General features: G+C 40.1%; 1 protein-coding gene across 1 annotated transcript in view; it reads right to left on the reverse strand.

The window, feature by feature from the left end:
* Sorcs3 (sortilin related VPS10 domain containing receptor 3) overlaps positions 1-23,952 on the reverse strand; it is a 380,666-nt gene that overhangs the window by 287,072 nt on the left and 69,642 nt on the right. Inside the window, exon 3 of the mRNA XM_090345517.1 lies at positions 20,189-20,288. Coding sequence (XP_090201643.1) covers positions 20,189-20,288 — 100 coding nt within the window. The remainder of the gene's footprint in view (positions 1-20,188; positions 20,289-23,952) is intronic.

The raw sequence follows: 23,952 nt of genomic DNA on the forward strand, positions 1-23,952 counted from the left end.
CACTACTAGGGTTACAGGCATGTGTCATCACATCAAAGTTTATCTGTTCTTTTCTTTTTGTATATACCAGTGCTGGAACTTGAACTCAGGACCTGGGCATTCTCCATGAGCATTTTTGTTCAAGGCTAGCAGTCTACAACTTGAGTCAGAATTCCATTTCTAGGGTTGTTTTTTTGTTGTTTTTATGTTTTTGTTGTTGTTGTCAGCCAAGGGGCCTGAATTCTGGGCCTGGGTGTTGTCCCTGAGCTCTTCAGCTCAAGGCTACCACCCTACCCCTTAAGTCACAGCACCACTTCCAGTTTTCTAGTGGTTAATTGGAGACACAAATCTCACACAGACTTTAGTGCTCAGGCTGGCTTTGAACTGTGATCCTCAGATCTTAGCTCCTGAGTAGGTAGATTACAGGCATGAGCCACCATGCCCAGATGGGTTTTTTGTTGTTGTTGTCATTGTTTGTTTCTTTGTTTGGTAATTAATTGGCCATAAGTCTTATGGACTTTCCTTCCTAGCTAGGCTGGCTTCAAACCATGACCCTCAGATCTCAGCCTCCTGAGTAGCTAAGATTAGAGGCATAAGCCACTGGTGCCTAGCAGTTTCTCTTTTCTTGAACAAAATCAGCTTGTCAGATTCTATAGACAAATCCATTTACATTAGTGTTGTTTTTGAATCAATAGGTGATTTAGGGGGAAATAGAATTTAATTTTCTACCTATAAACATAATTTTTTCCATTCTATTTAAGTCTTTTTAAACCTCTCTCAAAAGTTTTTAGGTTCTTATATTGACAATATACTCAGATATACTCAGATTTCTCATTTATCACACAGTGTTTGATGATATAGCAGATAAACCCACTTGATATTTTTAAATTGTTTGTTCCTATTAGGTATTCCACAAGGAATATATCATACTCCTTTACTAATTCAGCCGTGTACTAACAGGATCTTTTTCATTTTCTACAAAGACAGTTAGGTTACCATTTCCTTCTCTCTGGTCTTCATACATTTTTACTTCCTACTTGCTTCCTTTACTGGCTAGAACTTTCCTTATAATTCTGAGTAAGAAGGAGATAATGAGTATCTTTGCCTAATTCCTAATCATAGGGAGAAAAAAATGTTCAAAATTCCAACATTATATGTAATATTTGTTATAGGACTTTTTTAAAAACAACATTTGATCTTATTAAGGAAGTTTGTTTCTAGTTGGCTAAGAGTTATCATGAGCAGGTAATTGTCAAACTGTTGTCAAACATTGTCTTATTATCCGTTTAGGTTATGAGGATCTTCTTTATTAGAAAAAGATGGTCAATTGTATTTGAATTTTGAACTTTAAATGGAGGTCACTATTTCTGAAATAATTATGATTTGGTTGCAATAAATTATTCTTTTAAACATTTTCTAACTTAATTCCTCAATGCTTTGTTAGGGATTTCAGTGTTTAGTTCTTTCTTTTAATGTCATTCTCATGCTTAAGTGTCAAGATTATAGTACCTCATGATGAGCAGGAAATCGTTTTCTCTTTTCTGTTCTCTGAAAGAGTCTTTATAGGGTCCATGTTCCTTTTCTTTAGCATTTGGAAGAAGTCACTAGTGGGACTATCTGAATATTGTGATTTCTTCATGGGAAGAGTTTCGATCATAAATTCACTTCCTCCAATAATTATTAGACTCAAAATTTTCAGCAAACCACAATATTTCAGTGGTTTTTCTAAGAAACTATGGTGTTTGACTTTGAGTAGCCCACAAAAGATGTCAGTTGTCAGATCCCATCAACATTTTTTCCCTTCACACCCTGATCCCCACAGCTGAGTCTCCTTCATTCTCATTCTAACTCTGAATTGCCTCTCCAATGCACATAAAATGTTTGTAGAGAAATGAAAATAAAGGGGGAGGAGAGACATGAGTTAAAAGATACAAAAAGAAAGGCAAAGTCAAGAAAAACTCCCTTCAGATCTCAGCCTCCTGCGTCACTAGGATTACAGGCATGAGCCACCGCACCCCGCTAAAAATTAAAAAAAAGAAACTATTCCAGATTCAGCAGGCAAAAATAAAAGCTCAGTTCTATTTCCCACATTAATGCCTTCAAACACCTCAACAGGTCTTTTTTTCCCCCCAAACTCTAGCTAGTCTCTCTTCCCCAGTGGGGACTGAATAGCTTTTTAACTTTTATCACTTAAAGTCAGGACCGGAGCAAGAACAGTAAAGCCTGTAACTTGGAAGCCAGTGCTACAATACTTGTTTCTCTGCTTGAGAATCATCCAGGGATGCAAACCATACCTTCTGAGTTCTGGTGCCCTGGTTAGACATTTCAAATCCTTAAATATTTCTTTGATAGTAGTAAAAAGAAAGATAGATCTCTAAACCTAAAGATCAGCATCCAAATGGCAGAAACTGACATGAGGATGCACATGAGTGCCTGCACAGATTGTGAGAGAAGTGAGGTCCTTGAGAATCCTGGAAAAGGCACATGAGCAGGCTGCACAACCAAGAGAATAAATAAGGCTCCAGCATCAGCCATGCTTAATGGACAACTGGCAGAGAACAAATGCAGCAAAGACTATCCCCAAATGAAAGCAAAGACATTTCCATGTTTGCATGATCCAACTACATCGGGAAATAAATCATTGACGGTAGTGATCAAAAACTCAAGTGCCCAATATATTGCATTAATATACACAAACACACACACATACACACAGACACACACACAGACACACATACACACACACACACGCACGCATATATTGAAACTATAGTTTATCTTTTATTCCCCAAGTACTTTAAAACAAGATAAACTCTTGCCATAACTTCTTACAGTCCTAGATTTGGGCTTCTTTAAAACAGATTCAGTATCGAAGTCCACCAGGAAATAAATGTTGTGAGAGCAGTCTTTTGTGAGAGCCATTACTTGACACACTCTTGGGGACCATTCCAGCTGCTTATTGACCATCTTCTCCAATGATACATCAACTCATAGGAAAGAAAAACATGTTCCAGAGCTTTGGGCCCAGTCAAACACTTAAAGATATGAAGAAGAGCAGCATGATATAGAGGAACAAAGCATGGAGTTCAGATGGTTCATCTGCTTCAAGTAGGCACTTTGTGGATTGTTCTGACTTAGTAATTACTTATTGATTTCTACTTAGTTGGAATTAAGAGCAACTCAGTGCCAAGCACTGTGTTCAGTACTAGGGAGTCAGGACAGATAATGCATGACTTTTGCTCTGGGGCATTCACTGTTCAGCAGAGAAGACAGAGAAATAAATGGTTGAGCTTCAGAAGATGTGAGCTAGGGCAAAGATAAACAGAGCTCAGTAAAAATACTAAGAAGGGAGCAATCAATTCCAACATAAATGCCCCTTTACTCTTCTGGCAGAAGGACTGAGCTCTGGATCCTGGCAGAGTATGCTAGATGTAGACTATAAACGGTCACAGCTGGAAGCCATTAGTCCTGCTGCAGTGACAGGAGAGGCTAGCTGAATGCAGAACATAGAAGGTGAGTCCAGAATGGGGAAGCCAAGCTCAGGTTCCATCTGGACCAGAGAAGCAGATCTGGGAAGGCTGGTACAAAGCCTGAAGCAAAAACATCCCCCTCCATCAGTTAGCCCTTCACAGGCTTTGCCCGGGAAAAGCTTGGAAAACCTCCTCATGTGGCTGGCATCCAGCCGTAATGGAATTGCCTTCCACACCTGCATCAGGGCACCAACGCAGCAAGGAGAATGCACACCCAGAGCTTGGGCCATGCACCCTGACCAGCACAAGCATGGGAAAAAACACAGTGCCTGCCACAAAATGGCTAGTCACATTTATAAAGACAGAAAAATCAACAGATAATATGTGAGAGGAAATGCTGATCCATGAGAAGAAACACTGAATCAAAGTGGTCAGAAAGTCTTTGGGGAGAAATGGCTTCTGCAGTAGGCCCTAAAGATAGTTAGAAGATTATTAGGAGGGGAGAAAGCAAGGAGGCACATTCTAAGGAAGGGATCAAGATTATAAGCACTAAGAGCTACCAGAGGAATCATGGGAAAACTCAGTGCCTGAATTCATCAAGGATAGAAGAGTATGTGCAAGGCAAGACAGGAAGACAGGTCTGGAGCAGCTTACAGGGATTGGTTAATAATGTATCATGGAATTTGTCCTATATCCCACAGGTTGTGGGAAGTCACTGGCACAGTAGAGACTGAATAATAGCAAATATTCGCATATAACACTTCCCCATGTAAAGCATCCCTCTCTGGCCAGTAAAGGCCTTTCAACTAGAAGATGTCAAAGCTGAGCCTAGTCCCAGGTGATAAATTTACCTGCCAGCTACTGAGAGCCATATCAGCTTGAGAAGCTTTCGGTCTCTCCAACTATATTTATTTCCCAGTCAAAAACTGAAGGCCCTCACAATGGTAGAGAAAGAGGCAAGCTGAGGTTGAATGGGATCCAGATGTACAGGAAGTCCTGAAAGTACAGAAAACACATTAAACTGCAGCACAATCAAAGGGCAATACTAGAATTTAAACTCTGCCAATCACTCACCACCGGGTTAAGCGTCTACTGCTTGGCTGGCTTCCAATCCTACTGGCACCTGAATGCAAACCATGACACACTGCTGTGCCTTGCAATTAAAGGTAAAAGTACACTCATGAGCTGCCAAGGGAGAGAGGCCAAACATGTAAAGGAACATCCTTTGGAAGTGCCCATTAGCGTGGCAAAGTGCAGGAGGCAATGTGACACTGTTATTTTGCTGAGTGACCTTCAATAAGCCTGCAGCTCTATCCATAACTGCTGTCTAACAGCCACAGGAATGGGACATCTCTCTGGATCTTGGGGGTGTGGGGTGACATGCTTCAATGGCCCAGGAAAGATGTGTCCACTGTGGAAAATGTATTGCAGCCTTCTTGACTCTGAGAGCCAATATAACGGTGCCTTGAGGTAAGTGAAAGTAACAAGAGCATTCCAGGAAGCAGAACAACAACTTACACTGATTTACCAAAAAGAAAACTAAATATTCCCTGCTAGTTATCTCTTGGAATAAAACATCTTAGATTTCACAGTGAACTTAATATTCACCTTCCTGGCATTTTGATAAACATTCAAATCTTCAGAAACATACTGAATTTCAAGTCCAATCCTCAGGGCAATGCTTTAAAGACAGCACTATTACCTATTTGACCAATTCCAACTTGTCATTTGAAATCTAGCTCCATGGGACCTATTTTCTATTTTCCTTCATGGTGGCCCTAACCACTCCTTTGGTGTTTCCAAAGTGACTGACACATCATAACTTAGTTCTATAGTCACAGAGTATGTCTCATTCACCTTGGTGATTCCATTGCCTGGGACAATGCTGACCACACAGTAAGTTTTCAATAAATGTTTGCAGGATTGATAGCAAGCTGAGTTTGTTTGCACTTGATCCTATGTTCAACAAGGATCCCAAAGAGCCTCCATTGTTAAATTTGTCTTTGTTTGCCAAGGAGACCTATGTGTGCTCTTAAGCTTAAGCCTCTCTCCTAAGATATAGACCCACAAATCTAACTGGCTAACATCCTTCTCACCTGCATTTCTCATGGTCTCAAAATGAACCAAACAAATTGGTTATCTTTTGCCCCAAATGTTTGAGTTTTTTCCCTTGTATTCTATGTTTTTCTAGTATTTCCAGATCTTCAATTCACCCTCATTTGTCTAACCATTCAGATTGAAAGACATTTTTTTATCTCAATATCCAAGCAAGCTCCAAGTTGGGCTGATTTTAATTTTTAATATTTTTGTAGACAGCCACGCTTCACTTTCTTATCTGCTTTCTACCACTGCAGGAGTTTGTGACCTTGAAACCTTCATGCCTACTGAATATAAATGTGTGTGGATATATGTGTATATATTTATATGTATGTATGTATATAAGTGTGTAATGGTGTATACATACACGTACACATATATATGTACACAAATATGTGTAGAAAAGTACAAATTAAATAGATAAATTATTATACATGCATTCATATATACATATATAGTTTTGGGCTTTCTCAAGGCTAGTGCTCTACCACTTGAGCCACAGCATCACTTCCAGCTTTTTTCTATGTATGTGGTATTGAGGAATCAAACCCGGGTCTTTGTGCATGCTAGGCAAGCACTCTACCACTAGGCCAAACTCCCAGCCATTGAAAGTATAAATTATACAGATATATTATTTTATGTACATATGTATTATATATAAGTTTTATTTCAAGCATGACATTCTGTAACCTGCTTTTTAAAAAAAAAACTTATAATGAGTAGCTTTCCATATCAATATACACTATATAATAAATCACCCCAGGTTCTCATATAAATGTATTTTACCTCTCTATTCAACTCCTCATAAAAGGGCATTACTATATCAGTATTTTTCAATTTCTCTTAGGCTAACTCATGCAATCAATGCCAGAAGTTCTGTGTGAGATTTAAAACCAAGTGAGAGTGAGATATAGGAGTGTCAGCAAAAGCTTCACGGAAGTTGAAAGATTAAGCTGAATGTTGAAAAAGAGCAAGATTTTGGTATTATTAGTGATAGCCCAAAAGCAAGAGAGGGGAAATGATAAATAGAAAAGATGCTGACACTGGACCAGTTTGCATGGCCTGTCTCATTTGATGCTCAGAGGGTCTCATGAAGCACTGCAGAAGGTTTTGTTGTTTGCCTAAAATGTCTTCACAGAGAAATAACATTTTATAAACTTGTATCTGCAAGATGGGTCTCTCCTGGGCTCTCAAATGCGAATATAATGCTCTGTGATTTGGAATCAAGGTGGAATGGCAGAAACTAGAAGCCCACTGATTGTTTTTAACAAGCCCGGTTCTCAAAACTAACTGCATGCTTAGTACTACTCTGACATCAGCTCTCACCTCTGAAAAGATCCAGAGTAGAGTAAGGAAATCTATATATGCTGTCATAGCCATCTTCCAGGATGATTGAAGATCCAAGGTTCTGGCCAAAGACCACTTTGGATAATTGCTCCTATCTGTCTGCTACTCTTATAGGACTGTCCCTGTCTGGCCCAGCCTGGTGGCTTTAATCAGTCCAATGCCTCTTTGCTATCATCCCCACAAGCAAAAGATATACTGAAAAACTATGCTGCCAACATCCTTACTGACTCAATCATTAATCCTAGGGTTGAGCTTATTTTGCCCTCTGTGACTTAACTTGCTTCAAACCTTCGTGCAAAGGAGTCACCATTTAACAAAAAGTTGATGAATATAATATATCTTGAACAATGTCAAAATGTTAGGTTCTGACTTTGAAGTTGGTCTTTCAGTCTGAATTCCTTTCTCATCCATTGAATGTAAGCAGGTAGTCTCACATTTGGGATTTTTCTCTTTATTCGACCCCAGCTCATACTCTCTTGTGATCGTGACATGTCCACTTTTTCTTGGAGACTTTATAGATCCATGATCACATGCTCATGGAAGGTTCTCTGCTTGATTCATTCTATTCAGACAGCTTGATCTGTTCTCTTTAGAGTTTCCCTTGAAGCTATAGGTTTACCAGCCTACGCCAAGGGTACCTCAGAGCTCCTAGATGTTAGCATCTTCCTTGGCTTCCTGTCTGCCCTGGATTCTGTGTACCATGTGGTATCTTCCTATATAATGTCACACAAAGCATCCTCAGCTTGACGCCAGAGATAACAGTTTATCTTTCTGCCCCTTCAGTAGCTGAGAAGCATTGATAAGTGATTCTTTCCCTACCAGGATTCAGTCTCTATCAATTTAATGAGAGGCTTGCATCAGAGAGATGTGAAGTCATCCACCAGTTCACTCCATACTTCACTGCACAAACCATCAGGTACCCAGGGAGGGTCACAAGTACCCAGGTTGTGTTCTACTAGGCCTGACCAGATCCACAACAAAACAAGGGGTCCCTTGCTTCATAAGGACCCCTCTGTCTTGGGTTACATGATGGTAAGATGATACAAATAATTTTAACTAGAGATCACCTGGCAGTCACTGCTCAGTATCTGCAAATATTGCTCAATCAAACTTTCTTGAGGTCAGCCATTGAGATGAGGCTAATGCCATCCAATTACCAAGCTCGGAAATGTGTCCTAGTGCATCGAGGTCATTAGCTGCGAAGAGGTAGAGCCAGGGTCTCAACACAGTAGCTTCTTGTCTCAGTGGAAAAGTAGACATGAAGCCAGCTAGTCCTTCTTCCATGGGGATGTCTAAGCTGGAATGACACAGCTTGGCATTATCACTTACTCTTGGGAATTAAGGAATGCTGAGGTATTTTCCATAAGGTATCTCCTGCTCCCTCCCCCCTTAATCTACTGTGTTCCCTGAGATAAGAAAATTCAACACTACAGATTTCTCTCAGCAGGAAATGTTCTTCATAATATGCATATAGCATTGAGAGAGTAGAAGGAAGCACTTCCCTTTTCATACCTACCCAGTTCTTTAAAAATTCTAAGAGAGGTACTGGAAGGTCAGGATACCTGTCTAAAAACTATGAGTCACAAAGTTCATTCGAAGAGCCTATGCCTTTGTTAGACAATGAGAATACAAAGCCTAGCTTACTCACTCTTCCAGTTAGGACAACAAGAGATTTCAGAGACTTCTAGCTTCCATAATGTTTCATTTGATAGCCTCTCTCTCTCCCTCTCTCTCTCTCTCTCTTCTCCTCCCCTCTCTCTCCTTCCCTCCTTCCATCTCTCCCTCACTTCTTCTCTCCTTAGAGAGAATAGTATTTACCTATATTTTTCCCCTGGAGAAACATGTTCAATAAATGTTTAATTATTGTTCTTTCTAATTCCCGATCTGGAACTGGCCCATGGTCCTGATAACAGGATAATAGTTTCTAGAACTATAGTCTCAAGTTCTGGGCCACCAGCCCTCTTCTACTAATCACTCTTAAATGAACATTGTCCTAAAATACATCTGCCTTAAATGCCTGCACAGTGCCTTTTACTCACAGGAAGATCGATGAACATGCAGTATCACAAAGCATTACTTTTCCACTAAGAAGGAACCCAGTGTGTGTCTGCACAGGTGAAGGTGGTGCTTCCTGTAGGAGCAGTGCTGTAATAGGGCTGTCTGTGACTCTGGAGCAGGAAGTCCTGGTGGGAGTTGCTGTTCTACCAGCTCTCTCTGCTGAGTGGACCTTAGAAGGTTATGGGTGGAAACTGGCCCTGCACATACTATGCAGGATGAGGCAACCATTACTTGAAACACACACTTTGTTCATGGGATTGAAAAACATCAGTGGATTCATGAGGACAGACAGGACGGGGGAGGGGGGAGCAGAAGAGGTACAGAATGGTACATTTTGTTATGAAAGTTTAAAAGCACTTTGCAAAATGCTATACTGAAAGACGATGGATTCTTTCTCTGAGGAGAGAAAAGGACACCTACATATATATCTTGGGAACTACGAAATATCACTGAGCAGAGAAGAAAGCCAAAGGCAGCTACCGTTAACTTAGGCAACGGAAGTAATATGGCTGAACACACCCCCTGTAGCATATGCTTAATGTTATTTAATTCTTAGACTTACTTTAAATACAAACACGGTGAGACCTATTTGCAGGCAGGAAAATGAAGACTTAAGGAAGTTAAAGAATACATTTAAGTGTACACAGAGAGTGATAGGGACTGTGATGCTTCTTCTCCATTCCCTCACACCACCCTCCTGAGCTCCACTGAGGAATGAGACATGACTGATAGGTTCCAAACTGACCACCACCCTTTCTTCTGTGTGGTCTCCTAGCCAGAAGCTAATCAAGTGTATCTTTCATGCCTCAATCCTCTCTGGATCATTTCTTTCCTCTGTTTGGTCATCACAAGACAGTCCAAATCATTTCTCAGCATTAGTCTGGTGTTGTGGAGTGACAGGGCTGGCTGTCTACAGCTGCTCTCAGGACTCCCTCCACATAGTCTGTGCTGCCAGCACAGACCCCAACCTAGAGGACAGATATTCACTGGCTGAAAACCTACCCCTGAGCCATTTGGCAGACCTCGCTCCTCATTACCAGGACATGCTCACCAGAAGAATGTGTGCGGAGCACTAAGTGCTATGATGATGACCTTGGGTTGGTAATGAGGAGACAGACCAAGGGTGAGGCATGAGTGCCAGCAGCAATCTCTCTGCTTGGTTGAACTCACGGAGAAAGAAAGGAATAGAGTCATTTCTTTCACTGGTGGTGGCGGCTGTTTTTGTTACAGCTCTGTCTACCTTAGGGGCAATAAGATCCATTTGCTATATGACCGTGTGCCAGAACATTAGAGAGCACACACCACGCTGCCTTCTCCAGCTCTGTGCTGAAATGGTTCCTACCAAGATGCTCAAGAAATACAGGTTTAGTGGGGGCAAGGCAACAGATAAAATGTGGAAGAGCCAGGTGAGTCATACACGCACCTTATCAATCCTCAAGGATTTCATTAGCCTTTCTATTACACCTCTCTCATGCCATCAAGCTCCGTGAGCTCTTCTGGGCTTTGAACCTGCAATATCTGGTCCTCCTCCATCTTCCAGTCTCTAAACCCAACAGGCATATTAAAATCCCCTGACATGCACTCTATTCTACTGCCCTTTCATTTCCATCCAGATTCAAACACAAAATCCCTTTCCAAAATCTAGTCTGCTCTTGCTTCTACATTCCATGGGCCCTGGAATACTGTGTTCTTTTTTTTTTTTTCCACAACTGGGATATCTTCTCTGAAAAGACCTTTGAAGTATAAAATTCTGATGATTTCCACTGGTCACCCAGGTCCAGTTTGCCACACTCTATCAATGTCCATCAGGTTGCTATTTTTTTCCTCAGTAGTCAATGTAGACAATGTCCTCTCCTTTGAGTTGATCTTCAACCTCCTGCTTCTATATTACCAGCTTGCCCTGGCCATTACTCTCACCCCTGAATGGAACCACAAGAGTGATTTTTTCAATTTTTTGAATAATAATGCTTTGTTGAAAATCTTCTACACATACATAAAACCTTAAACCAATAAAAATCAAATTAAAAAATCTGTTGAGCAACTAAACTCCTACAAAGTGTAGCGAGTGGCTAATTTTTATTATTTCCTGTTAAATGCCTGGATAATCTTACTGCAAATTGTATCTTTCTTTAAAAAAGTATGATTATACTTGAGGCCATCCATAAAGGGCATTTTGGATAAAGACCAGGTTATAGGTTTATATTCTTCCCATTTTCAAATAAAATGCAAAACAAAAAACTAGTAATCATTTTAATGAGCCTTTAAATAAAGTCTTGGCTATGGCATACTGTAATAATTTATACAGGGAACCCACATGTGTATATTTGCTGAGAAAGGGACTTTGACTACAGAGTAAATTTCCAAGAATTATTCTAGATTCCCTTTCCTTTAAGTGATTAGTTTGAATCGAACCACATTTCCACAGTGTCTCCATTTCTGGGTCACACTTACGAAGTCAGGTGGAAGCTTCTGAACAAATGCCTTTCCCTTATTGATTCTTTTGTTTCTTTGATTTCTTAGCCCCTGGTGAGACTTGACTCTGTCCCTTTCTATAGGGAAAAAGTGGAGGTGTTGATATTTTCTGATACTCTTTCTGGTCACACCAAGGGAATAAAAGGTTTAGAGAAACTAAATATGCATATTTTCTTCCATATGTAGAATTTACTTATAAGCTATAAATACATATACAAATATATAGGGTCATATGCATATATAACATATACGTATTAACTACAGCATGTTATATGTAGGGGAGGATTCCAATGGAATAACTCCTCTGAACAACAATTTAGAGTTTGATCCAATGAATACCAAGAAACTGGAATATATGTATTGGAGAGGAATGAGGTCAGGGGGAGGGGCAAAGATGAATGGTGAGAGGAAAACGCAGTCATAATAGTCAATGTATATGTGAGCAAACACAACTAGTTTAATTGAAGAGATAGGAGGAATTGAAGGAAATGACAGAAGGATGAAAGGGTTGATACTGGTCGAGATGCAACACACTCGCAAACTGACAGGCTGAATTGAAATCTCTTTGCCACAACAACTTAAGGACATTAAAAATAAATGAATACATACATTTTTTAAAAGGTTTAGACCTGGAATCAATAAACAAAGGAACTCTAGTCCCAAATTTGTTTTTCAATTCATTCCTTCTTTTCATGTGTTTCAGTCTCCATGCATCTCCTGATACGTGGCTCTAGCTTCCTGGTAACTATGTTAATTTATGAAGCAAGAAGAATGAGGTGGCTGAGAATTAACAGGAGTGGGACCATTTCTCTATCAGCAGGACGATCAATCTCCCTCATGCAGTCAGCAGGTTTGGTTTTAAGAGACAGGGAAGATGGAAAAAGGAAAAGTGGCTGTGTGCCTACTGGACAAGGCAAGATGTAAGATGCTTAAGAAATCCAGGCATCTGGGAGCATATCCTCCCTTAGGAAGCCTGGTGTAGGCAGCCAACAGGAGAGGTCCAGAATCTACCAGGGCCTGAACACAACGTTCTTGGGAGAAGAGGCAGGATTCCAACCACTGATTATGACACCAGATCCCTCTGAGTAGTAATGATTAGCACACATACATGCACACAGGGTCTGCTGTCTTCCTTTGGCTCCAAAGGCCACATTTCACTGGTAGATCTTCCTATTACCCAGCATGTGGCATACCATGCCAACTAGATAGAAGATGAAAGTAAATGTGGGCCTGCCAACCCCTAAACCCTGACTCCATTCCTTTGTATGTTATTTCAAAACAGCCATTTCACATCAAAATCTATGTAGTATCAGACAATGGTGGCTCATGCCTGTAATCCTACCTACTCAGGAGGCTAAGACCGGAGGATTGTAGTATAGAAGCCAGCCTGAGCAGAAAAGTCCATGAGACAAAAAAGAAAAAAAAAGGCCCAAGGACAGTTCAAAACTCAGTACTGGTATAAAAATCCACATAAAAAGATCTCCTATGAAAATCTTAACAAGGTTGTCAATAATGTCTGAATAGGTTCCATTTTTCAATGACAACAATCATCTGGAATCTTATGAGGGAAACCCTTATATGAATGGACTACTAAAATGTGGATCATCATCCCAGGTATTATCTGTGGTTTTAACACTTATTGCAATCTTCAACTCTAGGTCTACATGCATGGTTATTTCCTGTATGTATCTCACCTGGCCAGGTAGATTTTACACGTTTCTGAAAGCAGGAAGGTTGAAGCTAAACATTTAATAGATTGTTTAACAGTGTCAAATTATCTTTCCACATTCATTTTTCTTCCATACTGCTTTAGCTTACGAAACTTTAATACCTATGAACGGTAGGTGTACTATCCTACGGCTTACTTTCCTGACCCCCACAACCATCTTGGGACACAAGAGTCAGGGAAATCAGGAATCCGATACTTTAAAATTCTGAATTCTGGACCGGGAGTTTGGCCTAGTGGCAGAGTGCTTGCCTAGCATGCACGAAGACGCGGGTTCAATTCCTCGGTACCACATACATAGAAAAAAGCCGGAAGTGGTGCTGAGGCTCACATAGTAGAGCTCTAGCCTTGAGAAAGTCCAAGGACTGGCAAAAAAAAAATCTGAATTCTGTTTTGTTTAGTGGTTTCCCAGGGTATTCCTTTGCAATGCCTTCTCAGCAACTGGACAGAGGCAGCTTGTGCATCTGAAAAAAATCTGATTGGAAATTCCCACTGAATTTCTGCAGATTAGACTGGAAGTAATTATCCTCCTCACTGCTAAATCAATTAAGAATGGAAGTTCTAACTCTCCTCTCCACCTCTGAGAAACTGCTAATCCTCTAACACTAATGAGAATAAAAACCCAGGAAACAGGATAATGCTAATAGCATGATGCCTGTAGCTCACCTGGGTTTTCTATCTGTGACAATGACAGCCAATCCCTGGGGCCAGAAAATAGTGAATGAAAATCCTGGGCCTCACTTACTATCCATTTTGCACAAAAAGGAATTCAGTTAACTATGTTTGTCTTTGCTTCCTTAACTGTCAAGTGGAGATAACACTCTCAGGTTCTGCAGACTAACATAAACTCAGAATAAACTGTGGTAAACACTTAACAGAGTGTCCAGGACTTGATTGGGAGCTCAGGCAAAATAAAAATGCATTCACCAGGGTACCAATGGCTCTCATCTGTACTTCTAGCTACTCAGGAGGCTAAGAGACTGAAAAAGTAGTTTGGAGTGCTGAGCACATAAACCCTCCAGGTTCCAAATAATCTGCCAAAACCTGGAAGTGGAGGCATGGCTCAAGCAGTAAAGTGCCAACTGTGAGCAAAAAAGCCCAGCCAAAGTGTGAATGTGAGATCCTGAGTTCAAGGACAAGTACCAGAAAAAAAGTCCTTATTTTGATGTCAGACTCACACACACACACACACACACACACACACACACACACACACACACACACAGCATCCAAACATACTTGTTCTGTGGTCATATTCATTGGCAGAAATTAGACATAGCATGCCTGCATTCCTCAGTCCACTCAAAGACTCATTCTCATATGGATTCACTCACGGGAGTCAAGCCTCTCTCTAGCTAAAGCAAACAGCCTCTGGCCTGATTATACACAGCACAGCTCTAGTAAACAGACTTGACCTTGGCACTTGATGTTCTGCATGGGCCTGAGAACAAGATTCTACTAACAGTACTGAATTCTGAGAACCCAGTGATGTTTAGCTGAATCCTCAATCCTGCCAGTCTCCATCATGGCAGAGCCCTTCTTCTGGGAGGCAAACTCTATACACTTCCTGCTTCCAGAACTAACATATAGTTCTTTGCTTTCCAAGCACAAGGCTCAGAAACATTCAGCAATGTTGGGCTCCCTTCATGAAATTGGGCTTAGATCCAGGTAATAAATTAATTGGCCGATCACCAGGGAAAAGTAAACAGACAGAAATACAGAATGTCCACACAGTGCAAGTCAAGGTCATGAAAATAATGCTGTTACCACCAGACCAGCATATGGTATAGGACGACTTCAAATAGGAAAGCTCTGAGTGTGGCATACTAGTTCTCATTTACATAGGGAATTATGATATTGCATTCTGCTGATACCTAGTGAGAAAGACAACATTACGAGCCCAAGTTCCATCTTGTGAGGAAAGCGCAGCATCAGTGCATACATCTTGACCATTTTTTCCTTAAATATGCCCATTGAGGAAGTGTTGAAGATCAATCATTTATGGTTATATAGCCTTGAGGTGATTTATCAGAGTCTATTACTTTATCTTGCCTGCTTATTAAAGTGGCTGAAAGAATTAGAGAACAACATAGCTAATGTAAAAGGGAGCTGAGTGCAGTAAGGTTCTTAGTTATCACTACCTAAGTTGAATACCGGTAGGAGAATTCATGAATGCATTCATTTTTAACCTAGTAGCTTTCCAACTATTTGTGTTTGGAGATACAATTTGTTCTAAAAAAAATAAGTGTTAGGACAAAAGTCAATAGCTAGCTTAGGGAGCAACTATATAAAAACAGCATAATTTACTTTTTTTTTTGCCAGGGGCAACAGATCTCATTTGATGCCATCCTAGCCTCCAAGGAAGTGAAATGGTGGTGGTGGCCATCTGTTAAACAAATAACTCATTAGATAGAAAGCAAGTCCTTTCACAAGATTAGCTGAAAAATCTGTTGTGCTCACAGCCATTAGCTAGCCAGTGAACATGGGGAGGTAAAAATAGGCTGAGTATTCAAAGAACCAAAAGAATCTTGCTTAATACTAGCTAAGAAAAAAAAAATCCAGGTGCTACAGGTTAAAACTCTGGGGTATCTTTTTAGAAGAAAACTAAAAGCATTAAAGAGTTGGATTATAAAAGTCATTGCAGTAATCATTTTTAGATTAACTAAAAAAACTGAGAGGCTTGGCTCTGTGGCTCTCATTTTATTCAAGGCCAGCCTAAGGGAAAAAAGCAGTTAGTGAGGCTTTCTTCTCAATTAATAAAGTTGGGCTTGGTGACATAAGATTGTCATCTACTTTCCTGGGTGGTGTAGACAAGATGATCATGATAAAAATTTAGTACCCTGCTAGAAAAATAAAGAGGACTAGGTATATGACTTGTGGTAGAGCATCTGACTAGCAACTACAAGGCCCTGAGTTTCAATCCCACTATTATTAATTAATTAATTAAACAAATAAACTTACAACAAATGAACACATAAATGGGCATTTCACTTGTGGAGAATTCTACTAAATGGAAGGTCCTGAGTAACAAAGACCCACCATGCAGAATGTAAATCAATGAAATCCTGAAGTTCCAAACACAAATCCATGTAATATAAGGAAGAAGGTCTAATTTATCTTTCCTTGGATGTTGCAGGATCTTTATGAACAGTAATTGCTACTGCTACTTTTTTTTTAATCCATGACATTGAACGTTGACTTGTTTTTCCCCAACTGGAATGAAAATTTTAAACTCTGGACTTTTAATTTTCTGTGAAGCAGTGTCTCATAGTTGGTAAATTAAGAATTTTGATGATGTGTTCTCCAATTAGACAAAATAGGCCTAACCTCTATTTACTGGGTAATAGTGCCTGTCAAAACTTAGCCAAGGTACCACTTCCAGAAGAATAAATGAAGGTAGAATTGTTGTGCTGGTGATCTCCTATACCCAGCTCTATATATTTTTTTCCAATCTACAGCACCTACCATAACTTGTCCCTTGCTGTGGTCACCTCTAAGACTTTCTGAGATGTGCTATGGACAGTTAAGACAGGACTACAGAAAAAAAAAACAGCTAAAAGCCAAAAAAATTCTATTACTATATTAGATTCCAACAGGCAAAAAAAAAAGTATCACAGACCAAGAGCAGGGAAGATCTGAACAGGTGTGACTCTTTATATACACTGAGAAAAGAAAAACCCTTGCAAAGATAGCTAACCTGTCATCTACAAGAAACAAGCTTTAATCCAGCTGTGGTCTAATGAGGTGAGGCATTGGAGTTGATAAGATGCCTTCATCTGCCAAATATCCAGCTCATGTCCTTTCTTGGTGTATATTTCTGCTGTGATTCCACAGCCAAGAAATGAACTATAAGACCAACTACTATTAGCCTGCTGAGTGGCCTAGGTTGGGGCCCCATAGTGAGCCTCATCTTCTTTCTCAATGAAGGGAGGAGAGTAGAAGACTGTTCCTGGTTCCAGTCAATTAAATTGTATCACATGTCCTTTACAGACACCCATTCACAGTTCCAGATCATGAAGAAGTTTTGAGCTCCTAGGCTATGATTGTACAGGGAAGAAAGGTCCAAAGGCTAGGTATATTAAAATTTTTTTCCTCAGAATCAGGCATCCTGGGTTTTAATTATGGCTCCTTTTAATTTCATTTGACTTCTGTTTTCTCATCTACAAAAATGACACTGTTAATACAAATGAGTGATTCTCTGTGCTGGTACTGGAACTTGAACTCAGGGCCTAAACTCTTTCTTGGTTTTCTTTCCCTCAAAGGTAGCCCCTCTACTACTTGAATGACACACCTATCTCTGGCTTTTTACCAATTCATTTGAGATAAGATTCTCTCAAATTTGTCTTCCTGTATTGGCTTCAAATCCAGCACTTTGGATCTCAACCTCCTGAGTAGCTAGGATTACAGGAATGAGACACTAACACCCAACTAGATAACTGACTCGTAACTAAGACTCTTGTCGAACTTGAGCCCGTGACTAATATTTGGCACATTCATAAACTCCTCAAAAACATATGAAAATGTTTATAGCAAAGGACAATTTCCAGAGAAGTCTAGAAGTATAATCAGATTTGCGAATGGTGGTGGATTAAATAATATTAATAACAAATTGAAGAGCTAAAGTCTATGATCTCTTCCAGCTCTGACATTCAATACTTCCAATCACAATATTGAAAAATGCAAACACGGTAATCAAACAACAGGCATCTACACAATCCTCTGATGATGAAAATATTGGCACTTGGCCAGTGTGCACAGCCTTGAGGTCTGGAATGTAGACTGAAACTTTGGGTTTTAGTCACTCATGCCAAACCGGAAGCCAATAATTTTAGTTCCTCCTTTGCAGGGTTATACAGAGGTACTGAGATTTTAAAAAATGGAGATGAACTAGGGCTGTATGTTATGATGCTGAAGGTCTGAGTCAAAGCTGCTGTGAGTTGAACAGCATAAAAACAATCACTATTCTTAGTGACACCATGTACTCTACTGTACTGCAATCAGAAATCAAGGACATCTGAACAGGAAGCTCACTTTTAGTCCTACCTGGAAGTAGGTAGGCAAAACCACTGGGAATGAAAACACAATTACAAGAGAAAAGCTTGGCATTGGCAGTACAATTGTTTCAGCCTTTGTGGAAGTCTTCTTTTTTTGTCTTTTTAAAATTCTGAAGTGATTTTTGATGTTCAAATCTGTCTAAATTTCTAAACATGAGCATTTTCTTAGATATGAAAGGAAAAATTATATCTCTCCCAATCCAATACAGCGAACAGTTTTTATTTTCTAAAATCATTAAATGGTCCATGAAGTCTAGATCTCTTCCTGCCAATATGACTAAGTCTGGAGCTTCCATGGTTTCCTCCTCCTTTCTAGGTTAGAAGAAATCAGAAAAAAACAGATGAAATGGCAGAGCCAGGACTCTGTCTTGGGATCATCTAAAAATCAGCTTAAAGAATCTAGAACTCCATACTGCTTTCCAGAGTGTTTAAACAAGTTTACATTCTACCAACCCTCAGTGTAGTAGCATTTTCTTTTGGCCACATCCCTACCAGTATCTGTCATTGTTAGTTTTCTTGATAATGGCCATTTTAACTGGGGTGAGGTAAATTTCAATGTTGTCTTGATTTACATTTCTTTTATGGCCACAAATGTTGAACATCTCTTCATGTGTCCATTGGCCATTCTTATTTCTTCTTTGAAAAAGTCTCACTAAGTCCCTATGACTCAGAAATCCCACTTTAGTTATTCAAATGACCACAAACCAGGCCACATTAAAGCCACTGGCACAACCATGTTCACTGCAGCATTGTTTATTAGCCAAGATATGAAATCAACTAAGATAATACTCAGTGGAAAAATGGATTAAAAAAAAACTATGGTATATATACACAATGGAATTCTATGCTTCCATCAGAAAGAATGAAAAATGACACTGCCCCATCTATAAGGAAATGGAAAGAGAGAAAATACTACCTTAAGCAAAGTAAATCAGACCCAAAGAAATGTACGTTATATTGTTTCACTAATTTTTAATAATTAAAAGCTGCCTATAAATCAGCAAGTAAACTCAATGGGTGGTAAAAAAAAATAAATTACATATGGACATGATTAATTATACAGGACTCTAAATATTTACACAGTGAAACCAAAGGAGGATATTCTTAGAAGAGGATCACAAGGGTCTAATAGTGACACCAAGAAATGGAAGCCAAACATTTTACATTGCACTGTTTGTGGTTCTTTTTCCTTTTTCCCCTCTTTTGTCACTCCTCTTAATTTCTGTACCCTTTATCATGTGTATAAGTTTAACTGATCTGGGAAGGGGAAGGGGAAACACAGAAACCATGGGACAAGGGTGAACCCTTCAGTAGTTTACTCAGTAGACGCTAGGTTGGAAATAAACTATGCAACTTGAGCGTGGGGAAGAGGTCAGAAGAGAAAACTTGGGATAAAATGAGGGAAGGAGTGACACTATTCAAAAAGAAATGTACTTATTACCTGACTTATGTAACTATTACCCCTCTATACATCACCTTTACAATATAAAATGTTAAACAAATAAAAGAAAAGAATCTGGAATTCACTTTCCTTAGAGGGAAAGAGTTCTGAATAAAATACCTTAAAAAAAACAGTGAGAAGAAGCCTACAGATTTAACTTTGGAGTCAAGTTAGATTCATGTTCAAATTCTAGATTTGCAATTTGCTTGTCTGATTCAATCTAGAGTGTTGCATAATCTCTCTGCACTTTAGATCCTTCACTTGTTCTGCAAAACCATCTCTGACACAAGGCTAGATACTTTCATTGGTGGTACAGTGGCTGCTGTAGCTAATCATATTATCCCTATCAAGGCTGTTGTGAGAATGACAATCTATAGGATAACACCCCTTTCTTCTATTAATGTATGATAATTTTTTTCAAAAGCGAAGTACAGTATATGTAAAGCACTTTATAAGTGATTCCAAAGCTCTTAGGCTTATTCTTAACTCCTGGCTATAAACAATCCTGCTAAAGGCCTCAAGACCTGCCGATCCTATCTCTTACCTTCCTTTTGTTGGTGGGATTGACATAGAGATAGCTGAGGACGGTCTTCAAACCCACTTTGTCATTCAGCTTTTCATAGGTGGTACCATAATCTGTTGACCTACAGGAAAAGAAAAGGAAAGGGAGAGATTGTTTTATCAAATGGGGATTACATTTAAAGGGGATCCAGGCTCTCTTGTGACCTGCAGTTTTGTTCCAGAATCACATGAGTGCTTAAAAGTGTTCTTCAGAGATAAAAAGCCCCATTAGTTTTAGAAGAGCAATTAGACTAATGCATCTGCTTACTCAAAGCTTGCTCCCCTTTGCTCTCAGCCTTTCTCAGAGACCTACTTTTTTTGCCCTTTGTAAAGATGTATGGTGAAAGGCATTGCTGGAGACCACCTGCCTCCAACAAGGCTGATTCTGAGTTCACTTTGCACTGCTGGGTAGAGCATAAGTCCCCACCCACCAGCCCTCTGTAAGGGAGCTGTGTATGGAGGCCACAGGAGAGAGACAGGCTGTTTCTGAGACACTGGGCTGAACCTGACTTGATGCCTCCTCACAGAGCATGGAGCAAGAAATTCCTCAGAGGAACAGGAAGTATCCAAGAACTCATGGGGATTTAAAGGACAAATGAGGCCATGCCATGACAATGAGTAGAAACTGGCCAGAGGGGCACTGGTGTGGACAGGTGGAAAGTCCATGGGCTGTAGAGGTTCACTGTTCTATCAGTGCTGCTGGCTCACTGATCCTCCTTGAGCCTAATTTCCAGTGGCGGACCCTCACTTTAAGCTCAAGAGCTCAGAGAACCAAAGCCAGCAGTGCACTGACTCCTCTCCTTCCATCTTGCTTATTGAAATGAACTCTAGGAATGGAAGCAAGAGGTCTTCTGTTGTACTGGTAGCAGGGTTTTTTTTCCCTTTTTTCCCCACCTTTGGTCACTGTTTTTGATTTGTGTACCCTTTGTTTTGTATGTAAGTTTATCTGAGTTGGGGAGGAAAAAGGAGAAGCACCGAAACCATGGGACAAAATGGGAAACAATTCAGCAGGGGGAAAGTGCCAAATGGCTCCCACTTTAAATCCTTCCTTCCTTTTCCATACTAGTAGCACCAGGTTCACATCTCTTTGGTGTCAAGATCCTCCTTGACAGGGCTTGGGAATCTCCTGCAACTGTGGCTTTAGGAAGGCACAGTGGTGAATTTATTTTCTCCAGAGTCAACTGATCTTGTGTTTGTTGGCCTTGCTCTTGAACCACAAGACTCTGACACCATGATGATCTAGTAACCATCTGCCCCTGCCTTTTCTTAGCCCGAGAAGGTTCCTACAAACTACATGAAGACGTTTGTGTCGGCTCTTCTAGCTGGAAAATTTAAGCTAAGATTAAACACATACCCTCATCTTCTCTGCTTCTTCTCTTCCCACATACTGCTTAACCTCTGTACCAGAACACAATTTTTCATCCTAGGCACTCACGGCACACTGTAAATGTTTCTTTCTTAACTCTAACAGCATCATGATTTCTTATCATGATTGTTTCATGTCTTGTGTCCCAACCACAATGGAAGGTCCTCAAAGCTCAAGGAACTTCCTAGAACAGTATGATAAGAAGGAAAAATATAAACTTTGGGTTTTCATAATATTGTCTTCATTGCAAGATCTACATCTATCTGATATATGACTATGAATAGCCCACTGGAACCTCAGATGCATGTATCTGGGAGGGAGGTGCTGCGGTGTGAGGGGGTGGAGGTGGGGGTGGGTGTGCCAGCAAATAATAGGCCTTGAAACCAGGCACTTTTGTTTAGCTTTTTCATTCAGGGGTGTTGCTCTACCACTTGAACCATACCTCTACTACTAGGTTTTGCTGGTTAATTGGGGATAAAAGTCTCATGGACTTTTCCTTCTGAGGCTGGCTTTGGAACCTTGATTCTCAGATCTCAGTCTCCCCAGTAGCTGGGATCACAAGTGTGAATTACCAGAGTTCAGGAAACTTCAAGTTCTTACCTAAAATAACAGGTATAATTTAATGTTAGGAGGCATTTGTGAGCATAAGAAGCCATAACTCATAAGAAACCTAACAGGATTCAGGCCCTTTAAATTTTTTTAAAAAGAACAAAAAGTACAAGACATTTGTTCATTTCTCCTTCCTTCAAAAGGCACAGAGAGAGGCCTTGCACATTGTGGCACCCTAGGCATGCTTACCGAGTAAACAAATACCAGTATTTTAAATCCCTCCTTAAGTTACTAGTTCATGATGTACATAGGGATGCTAACTTTAATCATTAATAGCCCAAAAGCTAACTCCCCATGTTCAATCTCCTGTGTACTGCAGGTAGAGAGCTCTGGGAATCACTCTCAATCTTCTTCTTTACCTTTATCTCTCAAAACCAGCACAGTCTCCAAGCCTTGATGACGATTTGCCTCCTAAATAATTTGAGTCCCCAGTGTCCTTTCCCTTTCATACTGATGCATGGTTGTGTATCATCATTTTTGCAATATTTCCTCCTCCTAGATTGATCTTCTTCCAATCACACACATATCTCTACATTGTCATCACCTTACATTTCACCTACCCAAATCTATGCACTCTCTCTCCTCCAGAGTAATTACCCACTGCATTCACACAGTCAGGCTCTGTCTCCTGAGCTTAGTTTTGCAAAAAGATGACATCCATCTACTGTAAATGGATTGAATCCCAATCCCTTGGTCCTCTGCCCCTTTCTCGCCTGCTTTGTAATGATGGCCTGCGTGTCATTACCCTCCACTCTGCTACATGGCATTCCCTTGGCCTGAACCACTCAGCCCCGATTGCATCTTCATGATAGATTTCTCTCCAACTTCCAGTATCTAACTCTAGTATCACCCCTCTTCTAACTTTCCCACGGGGAAATTAATCACAGTTTCCTTTGTGTTTTCATACTGCCATAGTATATATTTCTGTGTTAACACTTCACTGATGGTTTCAGCTGTATCATATCTAGTCTGGGATTTCTTCCTTGATGATGATCCCTTACCTTCCCACACCAAGGGAAAGAAGGCACTTCAAATAAGAGCCCCAGGGCCTCACATGTCATTCCCAGTACAAAACAAACACTGAAGAAACTGGTTTTGCTTTGTTTTATTTTTGTGGTTGTCAACTGTGAGAGTGAATAAGTAAGGGAATGAGCCTGTCCAAATCTACCCAGAAGTTTTAACCAACAACCAACTTCTAGCAGTAACACAGTGTATAGCCACATACAGAAACCACACTTGACATTGTAGATGCTGACACTGTGGTGCAGGCTGGTAAAATACAGCGGAGTGTGGGGCCAGCGGATGATCTGTAATTCACTCATATTAGAATCAAGGCTAGGTGACCAGTCAACTCATCACCCTGAACAACTATGCTCTCAGGGCAGCTCAGGAGATAAGCCATGAGCTCTAGAGGCTGGAAGGTGCATACTTTTATTAATCCAATAAAAAATTTTGTTAGATGAATTATGTCTCGATTCTCCATTCCTTAAGGCATTCAGGCAGCATGGTATTCAGAAAAAACATTGAACTAGAAATATGGAAGTCCAGATTCCAGAACTGATTCTGAAATATACTCAAAAAGTGTTGCACTTCTTTCAGCTTGTGGAAGAACAACAATGTATTATAACACTAACTGCAAAATGATTAGTGCAATGGGGATTTTTCAAAAGGAGAAAACTCCAAACACAAGAAGGAAAAGCAAGGATATATGGCTAAGAAGCAGAGTAGAGGTCAATAGATGAAAAATTACCAAGACGGTCGGGGTGATTCTT

The sequence above is a fragment of the Megascapheus bottae genome, chromosome 15 (genome assembly GCF_031878675.1).
Source record: "Megascapheus bottae isolate mThoBot1 chromosome 15, mThoBot2.hap1, whole genome shotgun sequence".
NCBI classification, from domain to species: Eukaryota; Metazoa; Chordata; class Mammalia; order Rodentia; family Geomyidae; genus Megascapheus; species Megascapheus bottae.